This window comes from Polychytrium aggregatum (genome assembly GCF_025602895.1).
Source record: "Polychytrium aggregatum strain JEL109 chromosome Unknown BJ171scaffold_43, whole genome shotgun sequence".
Taxonomy (NCBI): Eukaryota; Fungi; Chytridiomycota; class Chytridiomycetes; order Polychytriales; genus Polychytrium; species Polychytrium aggregatum.
The window spans coordinates 175551-200102 of NW_026516245.1; the positions used below are offsets into that span (position 1 = coordinate 175551).

General features: G+C 59.7%; 7 protein-coding genes across 7 annotated transcripts; 3 read left to right on the forward strand and 4 right to left on the reverse strand.

The window, feature by feature from the left end:
* Positions 1–2422: 2422 nt before the first annotated feature.
* Positions 2423–3442, reverse strand: BJ171DRAFT_221342 (uncharacterized protein). Its single transcript, XM_053106487.1, has 4 exons — positions 3332–3442; positions 3115–3189; positions 2693–2901; positions 2423–2586 (listed from the first exon to the last, which is right to left on the reverse strand). The coding sequence occupies exons 1-4, from the start codon at positions 3390–3392 to the stop codon at positions 2551–2553; spliced, it is 381 nt and encodes a 126-aa protein (XP_052963133.1). The 5' UTR covers positions 3393–3442; the 3' UTR covers positions 2423–2550.
* Positions 3443–5197: 1755 nt separating this feature from the next.
* Positions 5198–5607, reverse strand: BJ171DRAFT_428056 (uncharacterized protein; the record flags this gene model as incomplete). The annotated part of the gene is made up of 2 exons (XM_053107839.1): positions 5198–5337; positions 5442–5607. The coding sequence occupies 2 exons, from the start codon at positions 5605–5607 to the stop codon at positions 5198–5200; spliced, it is 306 nt and encodes a 101-aa protein (XP_052963134.1).
* Positions 5608–8453: 2846 nt separating this feature from the next.
* Positions 8454–11156, forward strand: BJ171DRAFT_221365 (kinase-like domain-containing protein). Its single transcript, XM_053106488.1, has 10 exons — positions 8454–8542; positions 8685–8769; positions 8960–9081; positions 9270–9378; positions 9619–9742; positions 9898–10060; positions 10237–10338; positions 10475–10587; positions 10707–10813; positions 10922–11156. Exons 1-10 carry the CDS (start codon positions 8486–8488, stop codon positions 11083–11085), a joined length of 1146 nt encoding a protein of 381 aa, XP_052963135.1. The 5' UTR covers positions 8454–8485; the 3' UTR covers positions 11086–11156.
* Positions 11157–13352: 2196 nt separating this feature from the next.
* On the forward strand, positions 13353–14935 carry BJ171DRAFT_519703 (uncharacterized protein). Its single transcript, XM_053112367.1, has one exon. The coding sequence runs from the start codon at positions 13735–13737 to the stop codon at positions 14683–14685; it is 951 nt and encodes a 316-aa protein (XP_052963136.1). The 5' UTR covers positions 13353–13734; the 3' UTR covers positions 14686–14935.
* Positions 14936–15247: 312 nt separating this feature from the next.
* On the reverse strand, positions 15248–19641 carry BJ171DRAFT_562705 (uncharacterized protein). Its single transcript, XM_053113279.1, has 10 exons — positions 19400–19641; positions 18928–19078; positions 18538–18799; positions 18256–18397; positions 17883–18068; positions 17656–17747; positions 17112–17306; positions 16716–16994; positions 16201–16575; positions 15248–15905 (listed from the first exon to the last, which is right to left on the reverse strand). The coding sequence occupies exons 1-10, from the start codon at positions 19512–19514 to the stop codon at positions 15660–15662; spliced, it is 2043 nt and encodes a 680-aa protein (XP_052963137.1). The 5' UTR covers positions 19515–19641; the 3' UTR covers positions 15248–15659.
* A 439-nt stretch (positions 19642–20080) lies between these two features.
* On the forward strand, positions 20081–22550 carry BJ171DRAFT_519707 (S-adenosyl-L-methionine-dependent methyltransferase). Its single transcript, XM_053112368.1, has one exon. It carries the CDS (start codon positions 20234–20236, stop codon positions 22052–22054), a length of 1821 nt encoding a protein of 606 aa, XP_052963138.1. The 5' UTR covers positions 20081–20233; the 3' UTR covers positions 22055–22550.
* Positions 22551–22710: 160 nt separating this feature from the next.
* BJ171DRAFT_585597 (acidic fibroblast growth factor binding protein) lies at positions 22711–24536 on the reverse strand (the record flags this gene model as incomplete). Its single annotated transcript, XM_053114372.1, has 4 exons — positions 22711–23413; positions 23647–23981; positions 24216–24301; positions 24458–24536. 4 exons carry the CDS (start codon positions 24534–24536, stop codon positions 22711–22713), a joined length of 1203 nt encoding a protein of 400 aa, XP_052963139.1.
* Positions 24537–24552: the final 16 nt, after the last annotated feature.

Here is a 24552-nt window from a genome sequence, read left to right on the forward strand (position 1 = left end):
GAGAGCCTGCCACTGATGTGGGCGAGGTGGACGTATATGCACATGTCCTCGTAGAGCGAGTCGAATCCATCGAGCAGGAACGACGAGTCCCAGCCTGGTGCGGGCGCCGATGGTCAGATGTGCGGGTCCGGGATCAGGACAGGGTTGGATGGCCGATGCACCGGCACGGTGTTGCAGCGACGGTGGTTGGCGAGCGGAGCCATCGAGTCATCCAGAGTGTTGTCGCCGAGTTGCACCGTTGAGCGAGGCGATGGAGGAGACAGGATCAGCGGGATGGATCAAGGGGAGCAAAGGCATCGGCACGACCGAGACGCCTGCCCGCCTGCACCAGCAGAATGCATCTCGGACCAGCGTGCGCCACACCCCATCCGTGCCTGCATCTGTGCGGGAGCGATGCAGCAACGGGGAGCCAGGGCCCTGGGCAGCAGCAGCACCGCCAGCCCGCCCTGGCCGGCATCCTGGCTCATGTTCGCAGCGACAGCCAGGGCCGTGTGGCGTGGCGCATGCGCCTCACGGGGTGGTGTCACAACGCGACGATCCCTTGAGGCGCTGCGTTTCAGGGGGAATGGTGCAGGGGAATGCTGCCACAGAGACCCAAGCGACGGCGACGAGGCAGGATGGGGGCTCTGTGGTTGCTCGCAGACTAGATGGCGCTCGGTGTCGGGCGGCTGCGTCCTTACCATCGTCGGGAATGGCCGGGCATCGCCCAGCCATCAGAGCTCCGAGACGATCAAACAGAATCAGGGCGAGAAGCGTCATCCGGCGATATCGCAGCTCCGAGGACACACGGCTTGTCGTTCCAGATCGTGCCATGGGAATGGATAGTGACTGGCATTCTGGGTCGGGGCGTGCAGACTGCGAAGAGGCGGATGCCGTGGGTGCTTGTGGCAGTGGGGTCTCGGATGGGTGACTCAGGGCCGATCCTGTGTGGTGCGGACCCGGAGCAGTCCAACTGCCGTGGCTGTCGAGACTGAGATGCAGCCCGAGATCCTGGGCCATGTTCCAGGCGAGCCCTGCATGATGGGGATCGAGTCACTCCCATGAACAGCGAGGCATCGCGAGCCAGGATCCAATGATCAGCAGTGTGTGTTACCTGTGTAGTAGGTGTGGCCGGTGCTGGCGCCGGATCCAGTCGACAGACTCGTTCCACAGATGATGACCACGGCTTGCAAGACTTGCAGACACGGGTGGTCGTGGAGTCGCTGGGTGTAGATGCGGCACTGGTCGGCCAAGGCTTTCCGGGTGTGGGCGGGGTCCGAGAGGCCGAGGGATGCGCTGAGACGGTCGTCGTGAGCGACCGCCAGACACATGGACCAGACGAGGAACAGGAAGGGCTTGAGTGTGCGTGTGGATTGGAGATGCAAGAGAGTGGCGAGTCGTCAGTGTCTGCTCGGGAATCGAGGCGCATGGCGAGGCAGATGGAGACATGGGTGGGCTTGTGGGAGAGGCAGTCGAGGACGTTGCGGCTGTCGATTGGCTCCCGACCGATCACCGAGACAGCGACGCCATCCAGATCCACAATGCCATCCTGATTCGTTCCACAGCATCGATGCCGTGCTCTGGTCGTCCTCTGGATCGCCTTGCTGTTCAGAGCGGCCGCCGTTGCCTCCATATGGCCAGATGTGTGCTCGGTGTCATCGACGACTTCTGCATCGCGACCATGCACAGCATCCGGCGGGCATCGATCAGAGCGACTTGCTACTGTCTGGCTCGCCAATCACACACCTATCTCCACGACCTCCGTCTCCGTCTCCTCCTGCGAATCGTCGTCCAAACCACCCGCTGTCGCCCTGTCCAGAATCGCCTGTACCTCGGAGTAGCGTTCCCTGGCCAGCTCGGCGCGGAACGCAGCCGGGTCGACAAAGTCCATTGTCAGTCCGAGGTGCTCAAAGAACATCCCAGTGATCTGCCCGGTGGCATTTAGTGGGAATGGAAGGACCTCGGATGTCGGTGCCTCGGGCTTGCCCGTCGGACGGCATGCGATGTCAGAGTCAATGTCGATGGCTCCTCGTGCAGACCGAGGAACGCTGACGACGAGGGTGGCTCCGCCCATGGCAGTTGCCCCCATGAGCACTGCCGAGTTGCTGGTCGTGCTCTTGACTGTGCGAGCGAGCGGTGAGTCCACCGGCATCGATTGGATAGTTGTCGGTGTGGATCGGGTCAGGCAGGTCCGATGCCAGATCGACGAGCACGATTCCGGGTGGCAGCCAGGGGCGGTATCCGATCAGCACGTTGGAGTGCCGCCCAATGATGCCGAGCGTGATGGATCAACGGCGAGGCGGCATTGGTGGTCGGAGCGGGCCAGGACAAAAGCAAGTCGGGTGAGTGGTCGGCTCCAGCGATCACGGCTTCCTGGTCGTCATGGCAACTCGCGGTGCACATCAGGCAGCCGGCGCCACACCCACTCCCACCAGTATTCATTCTGCCACAGCAAGCCGATGTCGATGCCGATGCTGATGCTGATGCTGATCTGCCCCAGAGGCCGATGTCGTCCGTGCAGCGCAGGCTTGGGCCATCCGCCGCAGCACCATCTGCAGCATCAGCAGTCGGTCACATACCCCAGTAAATGCCGAGGGTGTTTTGGCCCTGCATCGGTTGAGGATTCCGTTGCGAAGACGGCGGGTGGTTAGTTTTACATCCTCTGCTTTGTCCTTGGTCGAGCCAAGCGAGTGCGATCGGCATGGAGGCGCACCATGGCCAAACGGCGTCGATCGATCGGGAGCAGCCACGGCGTCCTGTGCGAGCCAATCTGCCAAGGCTGCATCAAAGACTCGGATCGAAGGGCTTTGATATCCGGCAAATTGGAGGCCGTCGCGCTGATCCACGAGTTGGACGAGTCTCCTGCAGCTGGGTGATGGCGAGTCTTCTGCGGTCCGCGTTTCCTCGGAGGAGTGTAGTAGGCTGGAGAGCAAGCAGGCATGCGGATCAGCGGGGACGCAGGCCAGCATGGAGATGTGCACAGTATGAGGAAGATGTCTGGCTGGTGCCTGCAACTCGATGCAGCTGCACGTCGTGAGCAGTGATTGCGAGGGCCCAGAGCCAGACACCTGGGTTGACGTCGTCGCATCGCGATCGATGGGATGGAGTGAGGCTGCTCGCCTGCTCGATACTCACTGCAGAGGATTCCGCTTGCCCGACAGGCTTCGCATGGGTATTCGCCGATGCACTTGACCCGCTTGATGCGGCAGACTGTGCAGATGCAGATGCAGATGCAGATGCAGGCGTGTGGTTGTGAGCGGCGACTCGCGGCTAATCTGGGCGTTTGGCAGTCGACGGACATATCGGCAACGGGGCCGGGAGCGATCTGGGGGCAGATGGGATCGGCACATACCATCACACGCCCGCTTGGTTTTCGGGGTGGGGGCGGGCTTGGGAGGACCCGGTGGGTCCATGCTGGATCCGGTCTGGAGGGCAGCAAGATGGAAGAGGAGGGCTCTGGGACGAGGCCTGAGGGCGAGTCTCGCCAGCGCTGCGAAACGCGAGGATTTGCTCAGAAATGCAGGTGTCGGAAGCGGCCTGCACCGTAGCCAGTTTTGCGGTACACCCGCCCAGCCAGCCAGCCAGCCAGCAATCAGCCTGGCAGCCCAAGACTCACAGTCAGCACACCGCACAACAGCATCGACAGCATCGCAGACGACAGAGAGTCGGCGGGCTTACAGCGCAGCCTCGTTTGCAGGGCAGTTGGCGCGGGATCGGCTGGGGATGGCGATACTCGGTCCAGTTGTCGCTGTGCAGTTACTCCGGTTCAACCGAAGAATGCCCATGGCCGGAGCCAGTCTCTGGCTCACAGGCCCGCTGGCCCGCAGGGAGCGCACCGTGATATATGGCGGCCGCACTCAGACGGCCCAGCACAAACAGCCAAGCGGGTCTGCTATATGCGGCAGATGATCGCTGATTGCCCAAGGCATCGAGTGCTCAGCCCAGCCCAGCAAGAGGCATGCGAGCGAAGCGTTATGCGCCAGCACCGGCTATTCCTGGGCTCAGACGACTGCCTGCTTCAAAGCGGGTAGCCGAGGCACCTGCCGGGCGGAAGGCGCCAACAGTGGCATACAAGGGTCCAGATGCTGGTGCTGTTGTCGCTCGACGACGAGATCGCACGGGTATGTCGGGGAGAGCAGGCACCCGATCGTCAACAAAAGGGGGTGGATGTTGGATCGCTGGGAGGTGCCAGGCATGGATGCAACTGCACCCGACTCAGCCCACAATCCCCGGCGGTGTGATGCACGAGGATGTGGGGGGTGGATGTGCATTTGTGGTGTCAGCTGGATTCAGGGGGAGGGGTGGAGAGGAGTGGTCGGCAGTGGTCGATAGAGTTGGGCCAATGCCGGTGTAGTTGGTGCTCGGCACAGGGCGCTGCTTGGGCTGCTGGTGTGTCCTGGGTGTTGATGTTTGTGTTGGCCGCGAGACAGCAACGTGCTGGCGGGGGCTTGGGTTGATGTGGCCAGAGTTGGACGACAGGGGTTGTGGCCGCCAGGGGTTGTGTTGTCGAGGATTGTGGCTGTCAGGTGGCCGCTGTCAGGGGGTGGATGCATCTCGGTCACCAGCACCAATGATGTGGCTGGTGTGGTGCTGGGGAATAGCTGGTCAGAGGGGTTGCTGGTCTCGAGCTGGATCGAGAATGTGGACTGGGTGTGGATGGAGAGACAGTCGGGGTGTCCAGATGGAGTGAAGGGAGTCAGTGCGATCCAGGGTGCAGCTAACTGGCAGGGACGAGTGCTGGTGTCGAGCGGGATGCAAGAACAGGTCGTGGTAGCTTCGTTGAGTACAGATGTTATGCTGATGTTGTGCTGGTGTTGTACATGAGTGGACCAGGCTCCAAGACGATCCAATGCGAGACACCCGCTGGATCGAGCATAGATTCGGCGCATCTCGTACAGTCCAAGGCTGGGGATACACATACGACCAAGTCGGTATTATTATCTCTGCTCCATAGTGTCAAGCCCAGTATCTGCCGCCCATATCCCACCAACCCAGCACATCATAACCGTGTGAGTGCCCATCAACGCCATTCAACCAAGCGGCCGAACAATATTATCCGTGTCCAGGCCGTCGTCGAGTACAAGCGATCACACTCCGCATCGAATGCATCCACCACAACGAAAGTTTAGCAGGCCTCAGGCCACTGATGTCCATAGAAAGCGGGACGCTGTCCCGCATTCTATGGATTTGACTATATTACTCAAAAACTTTAGAGATGTTACTCGAGGTCTGCAGCAGCCGTCCCGCACTGGCGGAGGACATGGCGAGCAAGGGCATCCTTGCGTGTGAATTCTTTGTCACAGCTCTCGCACTTCCACTCCTTCACCTTGGTGTGGACAGTCGAGTGTCGCGTCAGATCTGGAGAGGGCAGCAGCACAGCAGCATCAGTACCAGTCGAGGCAGAATCGGGCCGGACAGGGAAAGAAAGCTATCGTGTGAGGCTGGACGGAGGAGAGACTCACCATGATTGCGGAAGAATCGCTGGTTGCAGATTGGGCACTCGAAGGGGCGGTCGCGGCAATCTTCGTGGGTCTTCTTGTGCGCCTTGAGGTTGAACTGGCGCGAAAAGGCACGGCCGCAGCCCTCGTAGTCGCAGGCATATCTGCGTTCCTGCAGCTTCTCCTTCATCGCAGAAGGAGCGGCAAGGCGGGTGGACTCTAGAGGCGACATGGCCACAACAAAGTCGTCGGCGCTGCCAGGTTCTGAGGAGGACGACAGGGCAGCTTCGGCGGCAGAGGTGAGCTCCGCGGTCTTGTCCTGGAGGGCCTCGATCACAAGGTTGTTGAGGACGGTCTGCAGCCTGGCCTTGACCATGTTGTCGAGCAGGGCGCCGAGGGACGGGTTTCCAATCAGGCTGGAGGCGTCGATGTTGTAGGGCACGCTGGACGAGCCGGCAAAGGCCGGGAGGGCCGACACCAACGGCGTCACCATGGGGGTCTCGAGGCCGGTCATCAGAGGTGTGTCACTCAGGAAGGGCAGGAGGCCGGTATCCGGGGTGGACTGCGACGCAGACAAGGCGGCATTGAGGGCCGACAGATCGTGCGAGGTATAGCACGGGCCCGGAATCGACAGGGGCAGAGTGTTCTGGGACGGAAAGACATCGGAGGGAGCAACAAAGGGGGTCTCGACAATGTCGTCGATAGAAGAGAAGAGAGGAGTGCTGTCGAGCAGAGGCGTCGACAGGACGTTGTGGCGGAGCGAGTCCGCCAGGGGCGTGGCGCAGGCCGAAGGAGCCCAAAACAGGGACGACGACGCCGAGGCCAGAGGCGAGGCGCAGGCCGGAGCAGCAAAGTCAAAGAGCGGGGTGTCGGCGACGGCGCCAAAGTGATCCAGGGAGGCGGCGAACGGGGTGACGGCTGGGGTGAGGTCCAGAACGGAGGCGGCGGGGGTGGCGACGGTCGAGGCAAAGGGCGAGTTCAGAGCGCCAAAGAGATGGGACGGGTCATCGAGCGAGGGCTGCTGCGAGGCAAAGTCGGTTTCGAAGGAGAGCAGCGGGGTCAGGTCGACGGCGCCGCCGGTGCCAAAGTCGGGCTCGAGAGCGTCGGCAGGCGAGGCGTACAGGATGCTTGGGTCGAGCGACGGAAACTTCAGGATGGAGGCAGCGTCGCCAGAGTCCGGGATAATTCGAGGGGGGAAGAAGTCATTCAGATCGGTAGCGGGGGTCAAGAGCATTGCAGCGGTTGCGATCGGGTTTGTGGCAGGCTGGATGGCCGACACGGGTTCGGCGATCCGGCCCGCGACTAGAGCGGCGGCGGTTGTGGCGGCTGAAGATGAAGATGCTGGAGCGGCGAATCCTCCAACAGAGACCACAGGCCCGCTTGTGCGGGCGAGCAGGTCAGCCAGACGGAGTCGCTTGAGGTCATGCAGTTCATGAGGCCGCTGCTGCTGGAGGGAGCCGGCTTGGGGCTCGCGCAGGGAGGAGGCATTTGAGTAAGAGGAGACATTGCTGGGGAATGAAGAATAGCTACTAAATAAAGGGCTGTGGTTGCTTAAAGTCTGGGCAGATACGCTTTTTAACGAGGAAGTAGGATTCGTCAGAAGCGAGTACGACAGGTCTTGTGAATTATGAGAAGAAGCAAAGGGCATAAAAGAATCAACGACGGGGGTAGAGAGGGAGGAGGTGGAGGAGGAAATGGTGGAGGGGGTTGGGAGGGTGACGGTGGCGGGAGTTGCGGTGGTCGATGGGATAGTGTGCGTTGAAGCTTGGGGAGACGGGAGGAAACCGGACAGCGGGCGGATTTGGCCGGACGAGCTGGTGGTTTGGGAAGCCTGGGGAGCGATTCTTCGGGGGGGAGCCGATGCGAAGAACCGCGACGAAAGCGGCGGAGGGAGGCGGACTGGCTGAGCTTGTGCTTGGTGGGAAAGCGCAGGAAATGCGGCTGGACAGAGCTCTGGAGTTCCCTCGAGACAGAAGAAGGGAAAACAGGACCAGCAGAAGGGCGTCAGATGGGAAATGAGAGAAAGGAGGGCGACTGCGGCAGGCTGGGCGATATTTATAAAACAAACGAGCGCAAGGCAAGCGAGGGGCGGTGGCGAGGCGGGAGCGGGGCGAGAGCGCGGCGAGAGCCAGCGAGAACACGGCACACACAGCGGCGAGAGCAGCGGAGAGGCAGCGGGAGCGAGCGGGAGCCACCGAGAGCCACCGAGAGCCGCCGAGAGCCGCCGTTCCCACGCCGTTCCCACGCCGATCTGGCTAATTGGTCACGTGGCGGGTGGGACAGCACGTCGCACAGACCTTGGCGGGCGGCGATTGGCCGGCGGGCACGACAACAGGCGTGTGCAGGCCGCGGCGACACAAGGGCCTGTCCGCCCGGCGGCCGCGTCCCACGGCCAAAGCGGTCCCGGCTTGTCGTGCAGGGCCGCGACGATGGGGCCGTGTGGCCGTCCATGGGCGGCACCACCATCCCATGCTCGCGAGCGACAAGCTCCCCAGGACAAGGGCCCCGCCATGAACAGCAGGCGGCCGCGACGGGCGGAGCCTGGTGCGTGGTTCGCGTGACACGGCGCTCCAGCGCGGGCTGTGTGGTTGTTGGCGTGGCGCTGCTGGCCAGCTTGTCGATGTCCTTTGTGCATCTCCATGGCCATGAATCGAGGGACAGCGATGCCGACAGCACCGGCAAGCACTGCGAAGCACAACCAGAGGACGCATCGCATCGCATCGCATCGCATCGCATCGCATTGGGTGCTGCTGCTGCGCCAACGATTGGGGATGGCGGTCGGGCTCTCGTGATCCGGCAGAACGGTGTGCAGTGCCGCACATGTCAATGTCCGCAGCGGCGTTTGTGATGACGTCCGTACAGCCGCTTCATTTCGGATAAGACTGCCCGACACTTCTTTCTTTGCCAAAACTCACTTCCCCAAACCGCCCCTCTCGCGACTGTCTCTTCTTCCTCCCAATTGAACGCGTTCCAGTCTCGTGCCGCTCTTCCCGAGGTGCTTCTCCACCGCAACCAACCTTCGCGACAAAATTGGATACTCCGTCTGGATACTGTTCATTCGCCGGCTCATGTCGACGCGTCACCGCAAATCCTTTTCCAGCGGCTCGCAGAACAAATCAAGCATCGTCCGTATCTGATGGTGCTGCTGGTGGAGCTGCTCGCGGTCCATCCATCGTTGGCAAGACTCGGCTGTCTTTCTGCCGATCGTTCTCGTCGAGCCAACTGCAGCAGCCGCACTCATCCCAATTCCTCATTCTGCATGTGCAGTCGGGTCTGTTCCGAAACAAGACTCAGGACGAGCCAGTGCACTTTTCTTCTTCGATAGCGGATTATGAGCTCCTTGGCGACATTGGTAGGCTGGGCGACCAAGTGGACTGGTGGCGATGAAGGGGTCTGGATAGTACCCACAGGCCAGCCCACCACCGTATTCGGGAATGAGATCGTGGGATCTTGGTTGACGCCGACTCGTTTGACGCCGACTCGTTTGACGCCGACTCGTTTGACGCCGACTCGTTTGTCCCCTCCCGGCCCGGCCACAACAGGGGGAATCGATGATATCTCGTATCTCTACCTGGCTCGGTTCAACCCAACGCAGGAGCTGGTCGCTCTCAAATACACCGATCTGACGCTGTCGCCCGACTTTGAATTCGTCGAGGAGCTGATTGTATGGCATGCGCGATGTGTCTGGATTTGCATCGGCAAGCCATTCGTGGCGCACACCCTGCCTCGGCATCCAATTCCTTGGGATAGCATCGCATTTCGGTGGAAGTATCGATCTGTTGGCGGAAGCATCCCCGCTGATTCACCAATCCCATTCGCCTGCCTTTCGTTTCCCCTCTCTCCGCTCCGCAGAAAACCATTCGAAATGCATCACTCTGCCGACACCCCAACATCCTGCCTTACTATCGTTCGTTTGTCGAGAACGAGCGCCTCTGGACCGTAACTCTGCCGATCAAAGCAGGTTGGTCGTCGATGTCAATGATGATGTCAATGATGATGGTGGTGGTGGTGGTGGTGGTGGTGGTGACAACTTCATGTCGATGCGGATGCCGTCCCGACACCGATAACGATGCCGCATCAATACCACATCAATACCACATCAACGACACGGCAAACCAAACCGCTTTGTTTGCGTTAGTCCCTCCGGAATCAGATGCGCAAGCAATACTCATGCTATTCGAATACTCTCCCGTTGCATCAGGATCGTGCCGTGGAATCATGAAGAGCTACTATCCCAGTGGCTTCTCTGAACCTGTTGTCGCCACCATCTTGCTGGAGGTTCTCCGCGCCATCCAGTATCTGCATGCCAACTACATGATCCACAAGTGGGTGACTGTCGGGTGCTGATGTTGCGGTCGGTGCCTGCTGTTGCGGTCCTGTCCGCTGTTGCTTTCTGTTCTCCTCGGCTCTGATTGCATCGGCTGTGTCCGTCCGACGGACACCTTCTGACCTTGCCATGCAACTTCCCGTGTCGCGGCAGCGATGTCCGTGCCGACAACATCCTGCTGGACCTGACGGGCGAGGTCCGCCTCTCGGGGTTTCGCCAGCTTGCCACCCTGAGTCGGAACGGAGAATACCAGCAATCGGTCTTTTCGCTCGTCGGCGACAATATCGAGTGGGCAGCGCCCGAGGTCATGGCACAGGTGCGTGCGCTTGCCGTTGTGAGCCAGGCGACTGATGTGCTGTGATGGGCGAGCGGGGATGAGTCTTGAGTTGGAGTGAGCTGGTGGGGACTGCGAGATGGCAGCCACACATTTGCTGATTCGGTCCTGTTGCGCAAATACGTGTGGGTGGTGTCTCCTCCCCTTCCCATCGCTAGAATTCCAACTATGATGAGAAAGCTGATATCTACAGCCTGGGCATAACCGCACTCGAGCTGGCATTCAACCAGACACCATTCGACGACTGGCCGCCGATGAAGGTTCGCATCGCTTGAAGGGGAGAAGAGGCGCCGGCTGGGCTGTGTGGCTCCGGTGGGAATGCCTCGCCACCAGTCGAGGGCTGCACACAAACTGGTTGGCTGACCGGCAAGTGGATTGTGTGCGGAGCGGCGATAGGTGCTGCTGAGCAAGCTCGAGTATCCCTGCCCGGGCATCGCAACCGACAAGATCATGTCCAAGGCCTTCTTCCAGATGGTGGCAGCTTGCCTCCACAAGGATCCGGCCAAACGGTACAGAGCAACAGGAGGGGGATGGGGACAGCGCAGCAGCGGGCGCCGAGGGCTGCTGAGCGGGTGGACGGAACACAAATCGAGACTGACGCGAGCTTCTGGGTGGATGCAATCTACAGCTCTTCGGCCCAGGAGCTGGCCGCACACGCATTCTTCAAGAACGCCAGGAATGCGCACTATTTGGAGACGCACCTGGTCAAGACCTGCGATCTCGCTGTCAAGCACGGTGCGTGCGGGCTGGGCTTGACGGACGCCTCTGATCCCGACAGCGCTATCGACGCTGGCGCTGACGCTGCGACTGACACGAGCACCGACGCCGCTGTTCTCATCGCAGGGGTCGCTCTGGGCCAGAAATGTCTCTCGGCGCCGAACAACAACTTCAAGACCGAGAGCAGCCACAAGGGATCGCCCTTGCGCGATGTCGACGACGAGAGCCAGATGGTACCTCGAGGGCGCGGCAGCTCATTGGGCGGCGGGAACAGGGTTGTGCCAGTGTGAGCGACACAGGGCAGCACCGGCTGCGGCTGTGGCTGTGGCACGGGGTGGGGGCGCTTGCGACGCGCTTTGGCTGTACGACTGCGCCGTGCAACACGGTGCGCGGCACAACATAGCCAGCGCCGCACAGCACGCGTCGGGACGCACTGCATCGCCACAACGCGTGTTGGGTTTCAAGAAGGTGCGCGGCCACGGCGACCCGGAAACAAGGCGGCCAGGAGGCGAAGAGGAAAGGCTGCGCGGCAGTCTTGTTGCCGGCTTGTTGCTGGCTTGTTGCTGGCTTGTTGCTGGCTTGTTGCTGGCTTGTTGCAGCTGTGCCTCGGCATGGATTCGGCGTGGACTTGACATGGACCCGCCCCTTGCCGGAGTGTGCATGCTGTTTCACTTGCTGTTTCACTTGCATTGCTTACTTGCATTGCTTACTTGCTTGCTGGTCGTTCGTGTCCCTCTCTTCCTCGCCCTGTGCGAGAGCGGCGGCGTCGCGTCCACCGCCCTCTTGTCTCGGCCGCCTCCTGTCGCCGATCGGATGCCGATCGATCCGCCGAGCTTGGCTGCTGTTTCTCTGCCGAGGCCGCTCCTGTCGCTGCTGCTGCTGCTGCCTGAGCCCTGGCCTGAAACACCACCACCACCACCACCACAAGTTCCACCACCACCGCAAGCATTCCTCTTCCCCCACTCGCTGCCGCCGCAATTTGTCTCTTGGCCTGTCGGCTCCCCCGCCGCTGCTCTCTTCTGTCTCGCTGCGCTGCTTAGACCCGCTGTCCTGCATCGCTCTCTGGTCCCGCCCGTCTGCCGTTGCTGGCCCTCTCTCAATCCCAACAGGCAGCGGCTGTGTCAGCCTTTCCGCTTTATTCGGGTCGTCCTGGGGCTCCTCCTGGGCTCCTCTGCTGTCCTTCCCGCCTGGCCTTCCTGAGATCGCTCTGGACTGGTCCCGCAGCCTTTTGTTGTCCTGCTGCGAGCCGCCTCGGTCATTCCCAACGTTCCCCTCATCTCTCTTTCTCGCCCGGGGCTTTCGCCAAGTTGCTTCGTGTTCGCTCTCGCCCCCTCGGCCTGCTTCTATGCACAACTTGTACATCGATTTTCTCGTTCGTCCAAACGCACTCTAATCCGTCGCGAGGTACTCCAGTGTTCTATCGCATGCATGGAAGGATGGGGAGGCCACGGCGTTGTTTCTGTCCTGCCTTCGTTGCCCCATTGCTCCGAGGAGCGGCCGGCTCTGGCACCGACCCCCATCCTTGCACTTGGCCATTCTGGTGTCCAGCAACAACACCCGGGGGCGCTTCCTGTGCCCCTGCTGCTGCTTCTGCTCGGCCTATCTGTCCTGCTCCTCTGCTCCTCGCTCCTAACCTGCATTTCCACTATCCCCTGTCTTCCTCGCCAGCGCCCTTGCTCAGACGCTTCTCGTCAGCCATCTAAGCCTGTCCATCGGCCACTCGCCCACCTCCCGCTCGTCTCTCCACACTCAATAATCCGCGTCCGTTCGGGCTCTGTCTATCCCATCTCGCCCACCTCGAGTCTCCGTTTTTCGACCTGCCACCAATGCGTCTCTCTTCGCTGTGGCTCGCCGGGCTCGCGGCATTCATCCCAGGCTTGACACGAGCCGCCAATGTGCAGCTGACCGTAAGTCATTGTTCCACCATTCCCCATTCCCGCTTGGCTTATCTACGCATCGAATGGGGTCCTGTCTGCCCCTTGTCCCCTGTCTCCATTCCGTGGGTATGCTCAGGCGCCTGTGGACGATCGTGTCGCTGATCCATGCTTTTCCTGCAACTGCGCAAATCCTCCAACGTCCATCGGTTCACACCATTCTCACGCCCGACACGCCCGACATGCCCAACTCCCAAACCGTCGAATTGCTTGCTTGGTCCACAATCGGACGGGTGTCTTGGTGCCTCCCTCCTGCAGTCGCCGCAATCCGGAGCCATCTGGACCCTCGGTGTTCCGTACACCGTATCGCTCGTCGTTGATCCCAACAGCGGCCCCCTGATCATGGGGTCGCAGTTCGATCTCCATGTCGGCCTTGTCACCATCGCCGAGAACCAGATCTTGGGCGGGTCCGAGTCCTATACCGTCACCTTTGGACTGGGCGACCTGCGCGACGGCACAACCTATTCCATCGTCCTGGCCAGCACGAACCCCGACGGCTCCCCCATCCGCCTCTCGATCGGCTCCATCTACTTTGTCACGACACCACCTCCTTCCCCTCCACAACCACCACCTCCACCACCACCACCACCACCTCCTCCTCCTCCTCCTCCCCCGCCGCCACCACCACCACCGCCGCCGCCGCCGCCGCCAGCTGCATCTTCATCAGTCGCTCCTCCGGAAAATTCATCAACATCGGCCCCGGGATCCGTTTCCCACACCTCCGCCACAATCTCGGCTACGGCCACGACCTCGTCCTTGTCCAGAACTGTGGCTTCGTCAGGGGCTTCGTCCAGAGGCTCTTTGACAGATCTCCCTACTTCCAGCACTGCCATCCTCGTTGGCAGTGCCATCAGCAGTCCCAGCGCTCCTATCCCATTCGTTACATCTGACTCCTCTGCCGCCATCAAGATCATCGCCATCGTCTGCTCTGTCCTCGTCGCCATCATCATAATTGTCGTCATTGTCTATCTGCGTCGTCGCCGACAGTCGCCTGGGTTCCAGAAAATGTCGTCGCCAAACGAGTTCACCCCTCTGCCCCTGGACAAGTACAGCCTGGCGGACGATCTTGCTGCGCCCCAGCCCCCTCGACCATCGCACCAAGGCAGTGCTCAAAGCTCAGTCCGGTCGCCGACCTCGTTCCGATCGACGCTGCGGAGTCCCGGTCAAAGTGAGCCCTCGATGCCCACGCAGCCTGTCCCGTTGGTCGTCCAGGCGCAAGGGGCCACCAGCTCTGTCTACGAGTCGCCAGAGATTGTGCTTCAGCGACACACGCCGAGCTCGACCAACAACTCGCAGGTTGCTCTGAACAACCTCGGCGCGAGCCCGCTTCGCAATCCCTTCGAGTCGCCCAGCACCACGCTGTACTCGTACGGGATCACAGGTCTCACGGCCTCGTCCGCCTCGGCATCCGCCTCAGCATCCCCGGCTGCTCCCACTTATCCGGCGCCTTTCACGACCATCACCGCCATCATGCCGCCTTCCCCGGCCGAGGCCACTGTTGCCAGCTCCACCCTGACCCACGTCAGCCTCAGCCTCGACCAGTTCTCGGCCGATGAGACCGCCTCGACAACAAGCAGTGGATACAATAATCGGCTCCGGAGCGACTCGACCTTTGGCAGACCCCTCTTTGCCAACCCCGAGGCCATCTCTGCAATCGCCCTGTTCGACCCGCTCACCACGACCCCCGCCAACGCTATCACTGTCACGGACGTGTCCCCTCAGGTCATTCCCAGCGCCCCCATCCCTGGCTCGGGCCTGTCTGCTGGCCCGCCGACGCTGGACATGGGTGCTCTCTATGCCCGCCACCTCTCCCAGCCGATCAACACCGTCGACGGCTTCAACACCGTGTCGATCGTCAACCCGAGCCCGATCACCGACGGCGCCTCCTTCACAATCGACCAGGCGACCGCTTCCGAAGCAAGCCGGACCGATGACGAAGGAAGCCCGAAGCTATGAGCTCTGCTACAAGGCCTGTCCTCCCCGGACCCTATTGTTTCTCTACTCTCTCTTTTTTTTTTTTTACCCCCTCCCCTCCACTCTCTTCCTGCCATCTTTCCTGGTTGCTTTCCATTTCTCTCTCCCTTCCCTTTTCCTTTCTTGTTCCTTGTGTGCCGCTTCTCTGTCGGACTCACTCGAGAATACCACCCTCTCCTCTGATCTTCCATATACATATATACAAAAAAATATATACATTGCCTCCCGTGTATCTTCATCGATCATTCGCGATCCACAATGGTCATCTCCCCGTCGAGGTCAGGCAAGGGCGTCGCACCCCAAGCTGCTCGCTTGACCCGGCCATCGTGATGTCGAGAAATGGAATTGTGTGTGGGACTGCCCGAGTCGTCGAGTACACGCCAGATGTCAACAGAATACTGTCCCGAGACCTACAACGAAGCCCCTTCCCGGCTGTCAACCAATACGAGAGACAATCGCACGGGCACATGCTGCTCCCATCCCCCCCTCTCCCATCTCTCCCATCCCTTCTGCACACGTTCGTTACGCGGTTTACGACCAGGAATGAATATGAGCTCCCGCCAGCATATATTGAGAATCAAAGAATGTAAAGTGATCACATAAATGGTGCAAGGTTGGGCCGGGCAAAATCAAAGGAACACCGCAAGAGGTTTATCAAGGACAAAGATCGGTGGGGACTCAGTCGTACTGGCAAAGCAACAAGTACGGAAGCTCTGGCATGGTCATGTCTCTCCCCTCCCCACTCTCCTCGGAAGAAGCTGCTGTATGGCAAATACTTCCCCCCGTCTCGGACTTCTATCCTCTCAGCACGCTCCATTACCAGCCACTGGTCTCCCCACCCTTCTCCACAACCCAAAGCTTTCCCCTCACAGACGATGTGCACATAATCGCTATCAGCGGGTTCGTTCGTGGGAGGGGCGTGGCGGGAAACATGCCGCCCGTCGCCGCAGATCCGCTTAGGCGGTTGTGACCGACTTGGCGAGGTTGCGAGGCGAGTCCGGGTTGTAGCCGTACTGGGTGGCCAAGTGGTAGGACAGCAGCTGCAAGGGAATGATGTTGATGATTCCTTGGAGGGCGTCCACGGTGCGGGGGACTCGGATGGTGGACATGTTGTGGAAGAGAGAACTGTCGTCGTCTTCGTTGCAGATGACGATGGGGTTGCCGCCACGAGCCGTGACTTGCTTGAAGGCATTCTCGACGTCCTGGTGAGGAAAGATGCCGGTGTTGTTGTGAGACCACATGAACAGGACTGGCCGCAAGCAAGCGCCTCCGTGTTGGATGACGAGTCGAGCGGCTAGACAGCTGAAACAGGCGGGATGAAGCAGGTATGGGATCGGAAGCAGGGCCTACTGCCGACTGCGGATCTCCCGATCCCGAGAGCCCTGCAGAGTGCTGGTGCAATCGATTGTGTGATTTCAAGGGCACAGCCGGTGGTCTCCCGCCCCTTGTCGAACAAGCACCACTCATGACCCCGGTCATCAAAAGCCCCATGCCTACCGAGTAGTGTCTGTCCTTGTTCATGACCAAAATGATGGGCATCGTGTTGTCGATCAGCGCGAGGGGGCCGTGCTTGAGCTCGCCAGCGAAAATGCCTTCGGCGTGGATGTAGCAGACCTCCTTGATCTTCAGCGCTCCCTCAAGGCAGGTGGCACCTTGGTAGCCGCGGCCAAGCAGGATGAGGCTCGTGGCCGACTTGAACTGCTGGGTCGCAATCTTCTTGATCGTCTCCTCTTGGGCAAGGGCTTTCTTGATGTTGTTTGAGAGGGAATAGAGCCCCTCGATGATCTCCTTGCGGCGCGCGGTCTTCTGGTGGCTGTCATCCGAAAGCTGCAGCGCAATCAGGGTCAAGGCAATGTACTGCGAGGTGTACGCCTGTTTTTTTTTTTGCATAGAGACCATAGAAGCATATCAAATGTCAGCTTCGATCTTGGCACAACAACGACAGCAACGACAGCAACGACAGCAACGACAGCAACGACAGCAACGGCAGAAGCAGGTAAAAGCGTCCTTGCCTTGGTGCTGGCGACACTGATCTCGGGACCGGCATTGATGTGCACACCACAGTGAGTCTCGCGCGAGATGGTCGAGCCAACGGTGTTGGTGACTCCCACGCAGAGAGCGCCGCGCTCTTTGCAGTACTGGAGCGCCAGGAGAGTGTCCTTGGTTTCGCCCGACTGCGACACAAAGATGCAGACGTCGTCTCTGTAGACAGGCAGTCTCTCGTCAAGGAAGGTCGAGGAGAGCTCGAGCGAAATGGCCATATCGGTCAGCTCGGCAAAGAGCGACTTGGTCTGTTGGACAAGAAGATGGGGGAGGGGTATTTCCAATCATTCGTTAACAGAACCAGTCATGATGTGGTGGCACGAGAACCATGGGAGGAAAAACAAAATCTACCCCACACGACTTACCGCAACGCAGCTATGGAAACTGGTGCCACAGGCCGAGAAGATAATACGGCGCGACCGACGGATGTTCGTAAGCTGGGAGCGCAGACCACCGAGATTGACCGAGAACTTGTTGAAGTCAACACGGCCACGCATGGTGTTGATCACCGACTCGGGCTGCTCGTGAATCTCCTTGGCCATGAAGTGGGCATAGTTGCCCTGGATATACGCATCGACCAAATGGTGTTGTTGCAAACGCATAAACGGCACGAACCACGTTGCCCGAGAGCAGCAGAGAACGCATTCGCGGATGACGGCCGCAGCAGGAGCGATGCAATGCAAGATCAATGTGACCCAACAGGGAAACTCGTCAGTGCTAGAGTGACGGCGACGGCATCGGCCCTGCGTAGCCTGCCTGGGATCGAGTGCGGGCACGGACTAGCTAATGAAGACTGCCCTGCCCAACGGCGTCCAACGCAACCCACCAAAGCGTCACATATCCAAAGCGATCTATCCCAGCAACGTCATTTCCTCCCTCCCTCCCCCCAATGGCTGCCACGGAACCGACCTTCTGGATCTGGGCAAGCTCCTGGACAAGGGTCTGGATGGTGCGGATCGACGACATGTTGTCATCCCTGCGGAGACGGTGGATGTGGAGGTCTGGCATCGGAAGAAATAGCCTGGCATCAGATTGATGCATAGCGAAGCGTTTTTCCACCCAACATTGTCGAGCAAAATGGCAATGCAGCTGGCGTGCTGAGAGCAATGGGTGTGCACAACCATACGGTATCTTACCGCCAGCGGAGATGTGGGCGACATCGTCATCCTCGAGGTACAGGACCTTCTTGGTGTGCTCGATAATGGCCGAGGCATCCGAGGCAAGGATGTACTCGATGGGCTGCGGAGTGGTGTCCTCTCCAAAGAAGCTGCGGGACTGCACTCTTCGGTAGTTTTGCTGGTTGCCGACCTGGTCTTCACCAACTGCAGGGAACAGAGACGAAAGGTTAGGTCGGGAAGAGTTTAAGTGGCATTTCAGTAACCTTCGGGCACCAGTCGATGCAATTGGGCATGGGTACAGGCAGAACGCGGATGATCACGCCGAGCAAGAAGCAAATCGAGCTATCACAGAGGTGCCTGACCGGCCGACCAGCCTGCCAGTGATGCTTACGGACGACTTCTTCGACATCGACAAAGTCCACCTTCATCTTTTTATCGGTCCTGACGCCGATCAGCAGAGGCGAGCCTCGGCGGGCCGCGACCATCTCGTCGGGATAGTGGACGCTCTTGAAGATGAGGGCAAAGGCACCATCCTGTTGTATAGGATATGCATGCAGATGGCCGGATGGGCACAGGGTGGCGGTAGAGTTGCTGGTCAGCAAACAGTCAAAGCAAGGGTCGCCACAGCGCAGGCTGGCTGAGATCACTGCATCATTCGAATCGAGCGACTCACCAGCTCCTTGCACACTGCCTTGACCAACGCCGTGAACGACAGGGGATTGCCGGCCTTCTTCTGGCTGTCATAAATGTATTTGGCCAGCTTTGCGACGGCCTCGGTGTCGGTGTCGGACTCAAAGACAAAGCCATACTTTTCCAGGATGGCACGGAGCTCCTTGTAGTTGGTGATGATGCCGTTGTGGACGACGAGGAACTCGTTGGAGGGATCCGAGCGGTGCGGGTGGGAGTTTCGCTCGGAAGGCACACCATGGGTTGCCCTGTGGGTTCAATACAAGAGCTGTGAGTGTCACTTGGCACATACAATCGATCCCCTGTATTGCCACAGGCCGCAGCTGGTATGTCTCCGTGTCTCCGAGTCATCAAACAGACGCGGCGATATGCTCACCAGCGGGTGTGGGCCATGCCGCTGTGGGAAAGGAAGGTCTTGTTGAGATCAAGATCCTTGTCCTCCTCGATCTTTTGGCGGAGGGCCAGGACCTTGCCGACCTGCTTGTAGATGAGGATCTCCTGATCATTCTTGCCGTCGATACAGAGTCCTGGCAGGATACGGAGGGTGGGCCAGATGAGCCGGGTGATAAGCCAGGAGCCGGATGATGAGCCAGACGAGCGCGTCAAAGGCAGCAATAGCGATGCACCGAGGACTCATTCATTGAGCTGTGCACGGGCCGCTCCCTGCACCGCTGGATCAACATCTCCAACTGATCGTCCTGATCAGTGTTCACCACGGCCCTCGGTTCCCCAGATCGGTCGACGACGGCGGTCACAGACTCGAAACGGCCCGAACACGCGTCCAGCACAAGTAACGATCGTGCCGAGACAGCCAGAGAGTCAGCATCGAACGGCCACCAAACCCATACCGGCAGAGTCGTATCCGCGATACTCCAATCGCGACAAGCCCACGAGGAGGTTGTTGAGAATGTACTTGCGATCCCTCTCGACCAGGAAGTTGATATAGGCAAAGATACCGCACATGGCTGGCTACAGAAGTGGAGACGAGGAGGGGCAGAGAGCGATGCCTGAGTGGCCGTGGACGGAACGGAGACGAGGCGGGCGACGTGATGGGAGGGAAGAGAGCCAGAGGAGCGGAGCGAGGACGGTTGGAGGCGGGCTTGTATTTAAGAGGCTGGGACGGAGAGGAAAGGCGCAAGAGGCTCGACAAGAGGGGCGAGACCACGGTGGTTCCCGCCAAAGCGAAAGACAGCCGGGAGAGGGGACCGGGAAGGGCGGCGCTGCGGATGGCCGAAACGACGATGATAACCAGAGCGATGGCGAGTGGCACCGAAGCGACGAACGGTTAATGGTTACGAATGATGGCGCGAATGGCCCGAGTATCATTCATCGATGTGATTTATCAAACATAGTTCATCGATAGGGGTGATCAAACATAGTTCATCGATGCGAATGATCAAACGCAGTTCATCGATGTGAGTTATCAAACGCAGTTCATCAATGGGAGTTATCAAACGCAGTTCATCGGGCGCATGTCCTCCCACGACCGGCTTCATGGTCGCCCCGCAGCCAGTCCGTTTCGGCCCGAACAAACCGGCTGCTCGGCCGCGTTTTTTTCGGCTTGGTCCTGCGATCGGCTGGTGCTGGCCGTTCCACTCTTGTTGCTGCGGATCTGCGCTGGCTGGGACAACTCTCGCCCGATCGCATTCCTGGCGCCAGTCGCTGAAGCAAGATCGCTCCAAATGTTCGCCGCACGCATCGCCCAGTCCCTCCGGCACCCGGTCCTCCTCTCGTCGCCGCCGATCGCCATCAGGCCGAAGCGGTTCCAGCACAAACATGCTTCCTGGCCAGCCGGGATTTCGCAGCTCATCAAGGAGTCCATTCTGCCCTCGGACTTCCTGTCCAATTTCCGACCAGGGCTCGCATCGCTGCCGCCGCCTGTCGCCCAACGGCAGGAGATCGACCTGGTCATTGTCGGGATCGGGCCGCGCGGCGATGGCTTTGGGTTTGCCTCCGAGGCCGCAGACGCACTGGTGGTGGTCCCGACGACTCTACCGGGAGAGCAAGTTCGAGTGCGGGTCGTCAAGATCGCCCGGGACTACATCTACGCCGACCTCGTCAAGGTCATCGGCCCGTCGCCTTCTCGGATCGAGCCCAAGTGCAAGCACTACGATCTCTGCTCAGGATGCAATTTCCAACACATGTCCTACGAAAACCAGTTGAAGCACAAGGCCAAGGCCGTCGAATCGACCTTCAAGACCATCCGGAACATGCGCGGCATCGACTCGACCGGGGGCCCAGCCGTCTCGCCCATCGTCCCGTCGCCGCTCACGTACGGCTATCGCACCAAGATGTCGATCCACCATCCGCCCGTTCGCCCAGGCGGAACCGTCACGGCCGTGGGATTCAACCGGCGAGGGAGCTCGAGGGTCGTCGATATCGAGGAGTGTCCGATCATGACCCCGGCGATCAATGCCCGGCTGAAGTCGCTCCGCGAGCTCCTCCTGAATACTCCCCAGTCAGAGGGCTGCTCCGGAGACACCCATTTGCTGCGGCATTCGCTCGTCGTCGACACCTCTGACCTGAAGCACATCACCCAGACCGAACGACTGTCGAGCCCGGACGATATGCCAACGCCATGGCCTCCCAAGAAAGCCGGCTCTCGGGTGATCACGAACCGCCGCCAGGCTTCGCTCGAGATCATCAATGGCATTCTGTTCCAGTTCAACTCCAACTCGTTCTTCCAAACGAACCCGTCGATCCTGGGGTCCTTGACGCAGCACATTGCCCAGCAGATCGAGGCCTGCAAGAAGATTGTGTCGGCCGCTAGTCTCCCGCCGATTCGGTTCCTGGTCGACACCTACTGCGGCACAGGGTTCTTTGGGCTGCAGCTGCACCACTACTTTGAGCACGTCCATGGGATCGAAATCGACCACCATGCGCTGCAGTCGGCCCGGTCGAGCGCCACCATCAACGGCATCACCAATGCCACCTTTTACGAGGGCAGCGTCGACCACGTCTTTGGAACTGTGCCATGCAATCCCGACGAGACCGTCGTCCTGGTGGATCCGTCCCGCAATGGCTGCAGCCCTGATTTCCTGTCACAGCTTTCGATCTACGGGCCCAGGGCAATTGTCTATGTGTCCTGCAATCCGGTCACCCAGGTCCGGGATCTGACGACGCTGCTCGAGGCACCCTTCACCGGCATCAACAGCAAGGGTGTCAGAGTCCGTGCTGCCCCGTGGCGCAAGACGATGCTGGAGTCCTTCACCACCGCTCCAGATGCCTGGACGAGCCCGCCACTCAAGAACGGTGCCCTGTACATTGACGGCAAGAGGATATCGTTGAAGGGCGTGCTCCTCCCGCACGACGAGGATCCGCTTCCCGATCCCATCAAGACCCGCTCCCACTGGTACCGAATGCTGTCGATCCAGCCGTTCGACATGTTTCCTCAAACGGCCAGCGTCGAAAATGTCGTGGTGCTGATCCGCGAAGATTGCCCTGCCGTCGACAATAAGGACGGATCTAAGGAGCTTGAAGGCATCACAGAGGAGATTCGATAGTGCCGAGGAGATTCTATCAGGGGTGCCGAGCAGGTCACAGGACAAGGAGAGGCGATAGCGCCACTGCAGTCAGAGACAACCGCCCTCTCCTCTGTATTCCAATCCAGAGACCTTCAACGACACGGCTGGGCAATCCGACACCTCTAGGCTGCTCATCACTGGCCCATCAGGAGGGCCGGCTCAACGGGGTCGTGGAGATGGTCGTGCCACCCGACGAGGCAGGTTTATGGAGTGAGACCATGATAGAGTGAGACCATGACGGAGTGAGACCATGATGGAGTGAGACCATGACGGGCCGGTGCCCGACACGCCGAATGCGATGATAATATATAGACTGTTCGTCGGGGTGGAATTACAACAAAATCGAGAGATGGGACCTCATTGATGGGCGACAGCCACGACCGAACAAGGGGCGGTCGAGGAAGGTCATGCTGGGAGCGGGGGAAGGAGACAATAGTGAAGCTGTGAACAGCAGACGAGGAAGAAATATTATGGTCACAGTCAGCGGGAGTGAGGAAGGTGCGGCTTGCGGCAATTGGGACGGCACCGAATGGAGGGCCAAAGACGAGTCTGGTGGCCCTGGCCGTCGCGGTCGTGATGATTACGGTCGGTTCAGATGTAGGTGCGACAAGGCAGCGGGGACAGGAAGAGACATTCTAGTCCGCTTCTGGAGGGCTGGAGGGCAACTCGGGCTCTGACATCGTGTGGGTTTGCTGTCCGGTGATGGACCCGGTCCCGCCGTCAGTGTTGCTTCGGGACAGGAGCGCAATGGTCACCAGCCGAGCAGTACAGAGCTTCATGGCCGTGACCAGACGAGTGAACGACTCGAGATACTTTTTCCGAAAGGTTGGGTTCACGGTCTCGAGCAGCGGAAAGCAGTCCAGGACGATGCCAAAGACCAGGCCGACGTACTCAGAGTCCCAGCACATGGTGAAAGTACAGGGATCGACCACCTTCTCGACCAGGTTGGTGAAGAGATCGCGCAGGTTGCGCCCCTGCGATAGGTTTTGGCCGATGGTGAGGATGTTTTTGATGATGCTCTTGAACGCCGCCGAGGAGTTGCTTGGGTTCTTGCCGAGCTCGAGAATGTTGCCGAGGCCCATTGCTTCGAGTCTCGTCTTGACGAGCTGACGGTATTCTTCCATGACCTCTTTGTTGTTGAACAACAGATTCTTGATGTAGGTCGAGTCCGACACCAACGCCGGGTCCAGGTCCTCGAGAGCCGAGGCGGAGGGCAAGGTAAAGTATTGCAGAAACACCGATGCGCAGTACTCAAAGTCCGAGAAGCGCAGATGCGAGAGGCGCTTCTTGGAGGTGTCGAGCCGAAAGTTGTTGATGAAGATGATGTTTCCGTATTGTCTGCGCCAGCGCCGCGGGAGGCAGGATGCACACGCACGGAAGCGCGGGGGTCGAGAGCAGAGCGTTAGGATCGAGTAGATTTGCCAGACACAGGCCTTGGGTCCTGTTTTGACTCGAGCTTGCCACAAAGCTTGGCTGGGTCGATGCGTATGGCGCTCGGGTGCGTGCCAGTGACTTGGTGATGAATCGCACTGCTGCGTGCGGCCTGCACGGTCAAAGAGCGTCTCTCTTACCTCGCGAGATGCTCAGGGAGCAAAAAATCGGTTTGGATGATGGAGTAGATGTTGCCGTCCGAGTCTTCCACTTTCTTGGTGATGCGCTTGAGGTTGTCAAACATGCGCCTGCATCCGCCAAGTGGGACCCGACTCTTGAGCGACACCTCCTCGAGCTCCTTTCTCGACCGGGCCGTCATCTTCTTGCCCAGGATTCCTCGCATCACATTCGGGTCGAATGAGTAGTACGACTCGATCAAGAAATGCTTTGTCTCGGGCGTGAGCTGGAAGATGAGCTGGCCCAAGAGATGCTTGGGCCGGTGCAGATACGTCTCGAGGAGCTCATAGTTTCGATACTGTATTCGAGGGGAGAAGGGCGTAGGGTTGGCTTTGGGTTTGTCGAGCGTCTGCATCCCCTGCGACAGCATTGACCGTGCATGTCATGGTCCACCATGCGAGTCGGCGATGCGAATCCCGGGCTCTTCACATCGGCCAGTCGCAGTGATTGGCACGGCGCTGCACACGATATCGAGACAGGCGGCAAGCACCGCATTTCTGGGCACTCCAGGGGTGACACTGCCTTTGCTGACCTGGGATATCACAAAGTTGCGAACGATGGCCGGCGACATGTCGGGCAGATTGGCGCGCTGGGTGGTGTAGGATGCGGCTTTGTCGACTGCCATGGCGCGGGACGAGATGGATGAATCGCGGAGCGCATCAGCAAATGCGTTCGAATCGACGGCAAAAGACCGCCGCAGGTCGCCAGGTGGCTGCCAGGGATCGTTCGTCGATACGTTGGGTGCGAGCGACGAGGTAGCAAATCAGTCCTCACCATTGAGACCCATCAGCCAGAGATGCCATATCGCCTTGTCGAGGACGACGGTGTTGCCGACAAAGACAGAATATTCCATTGCGCAGGCGGGTCTG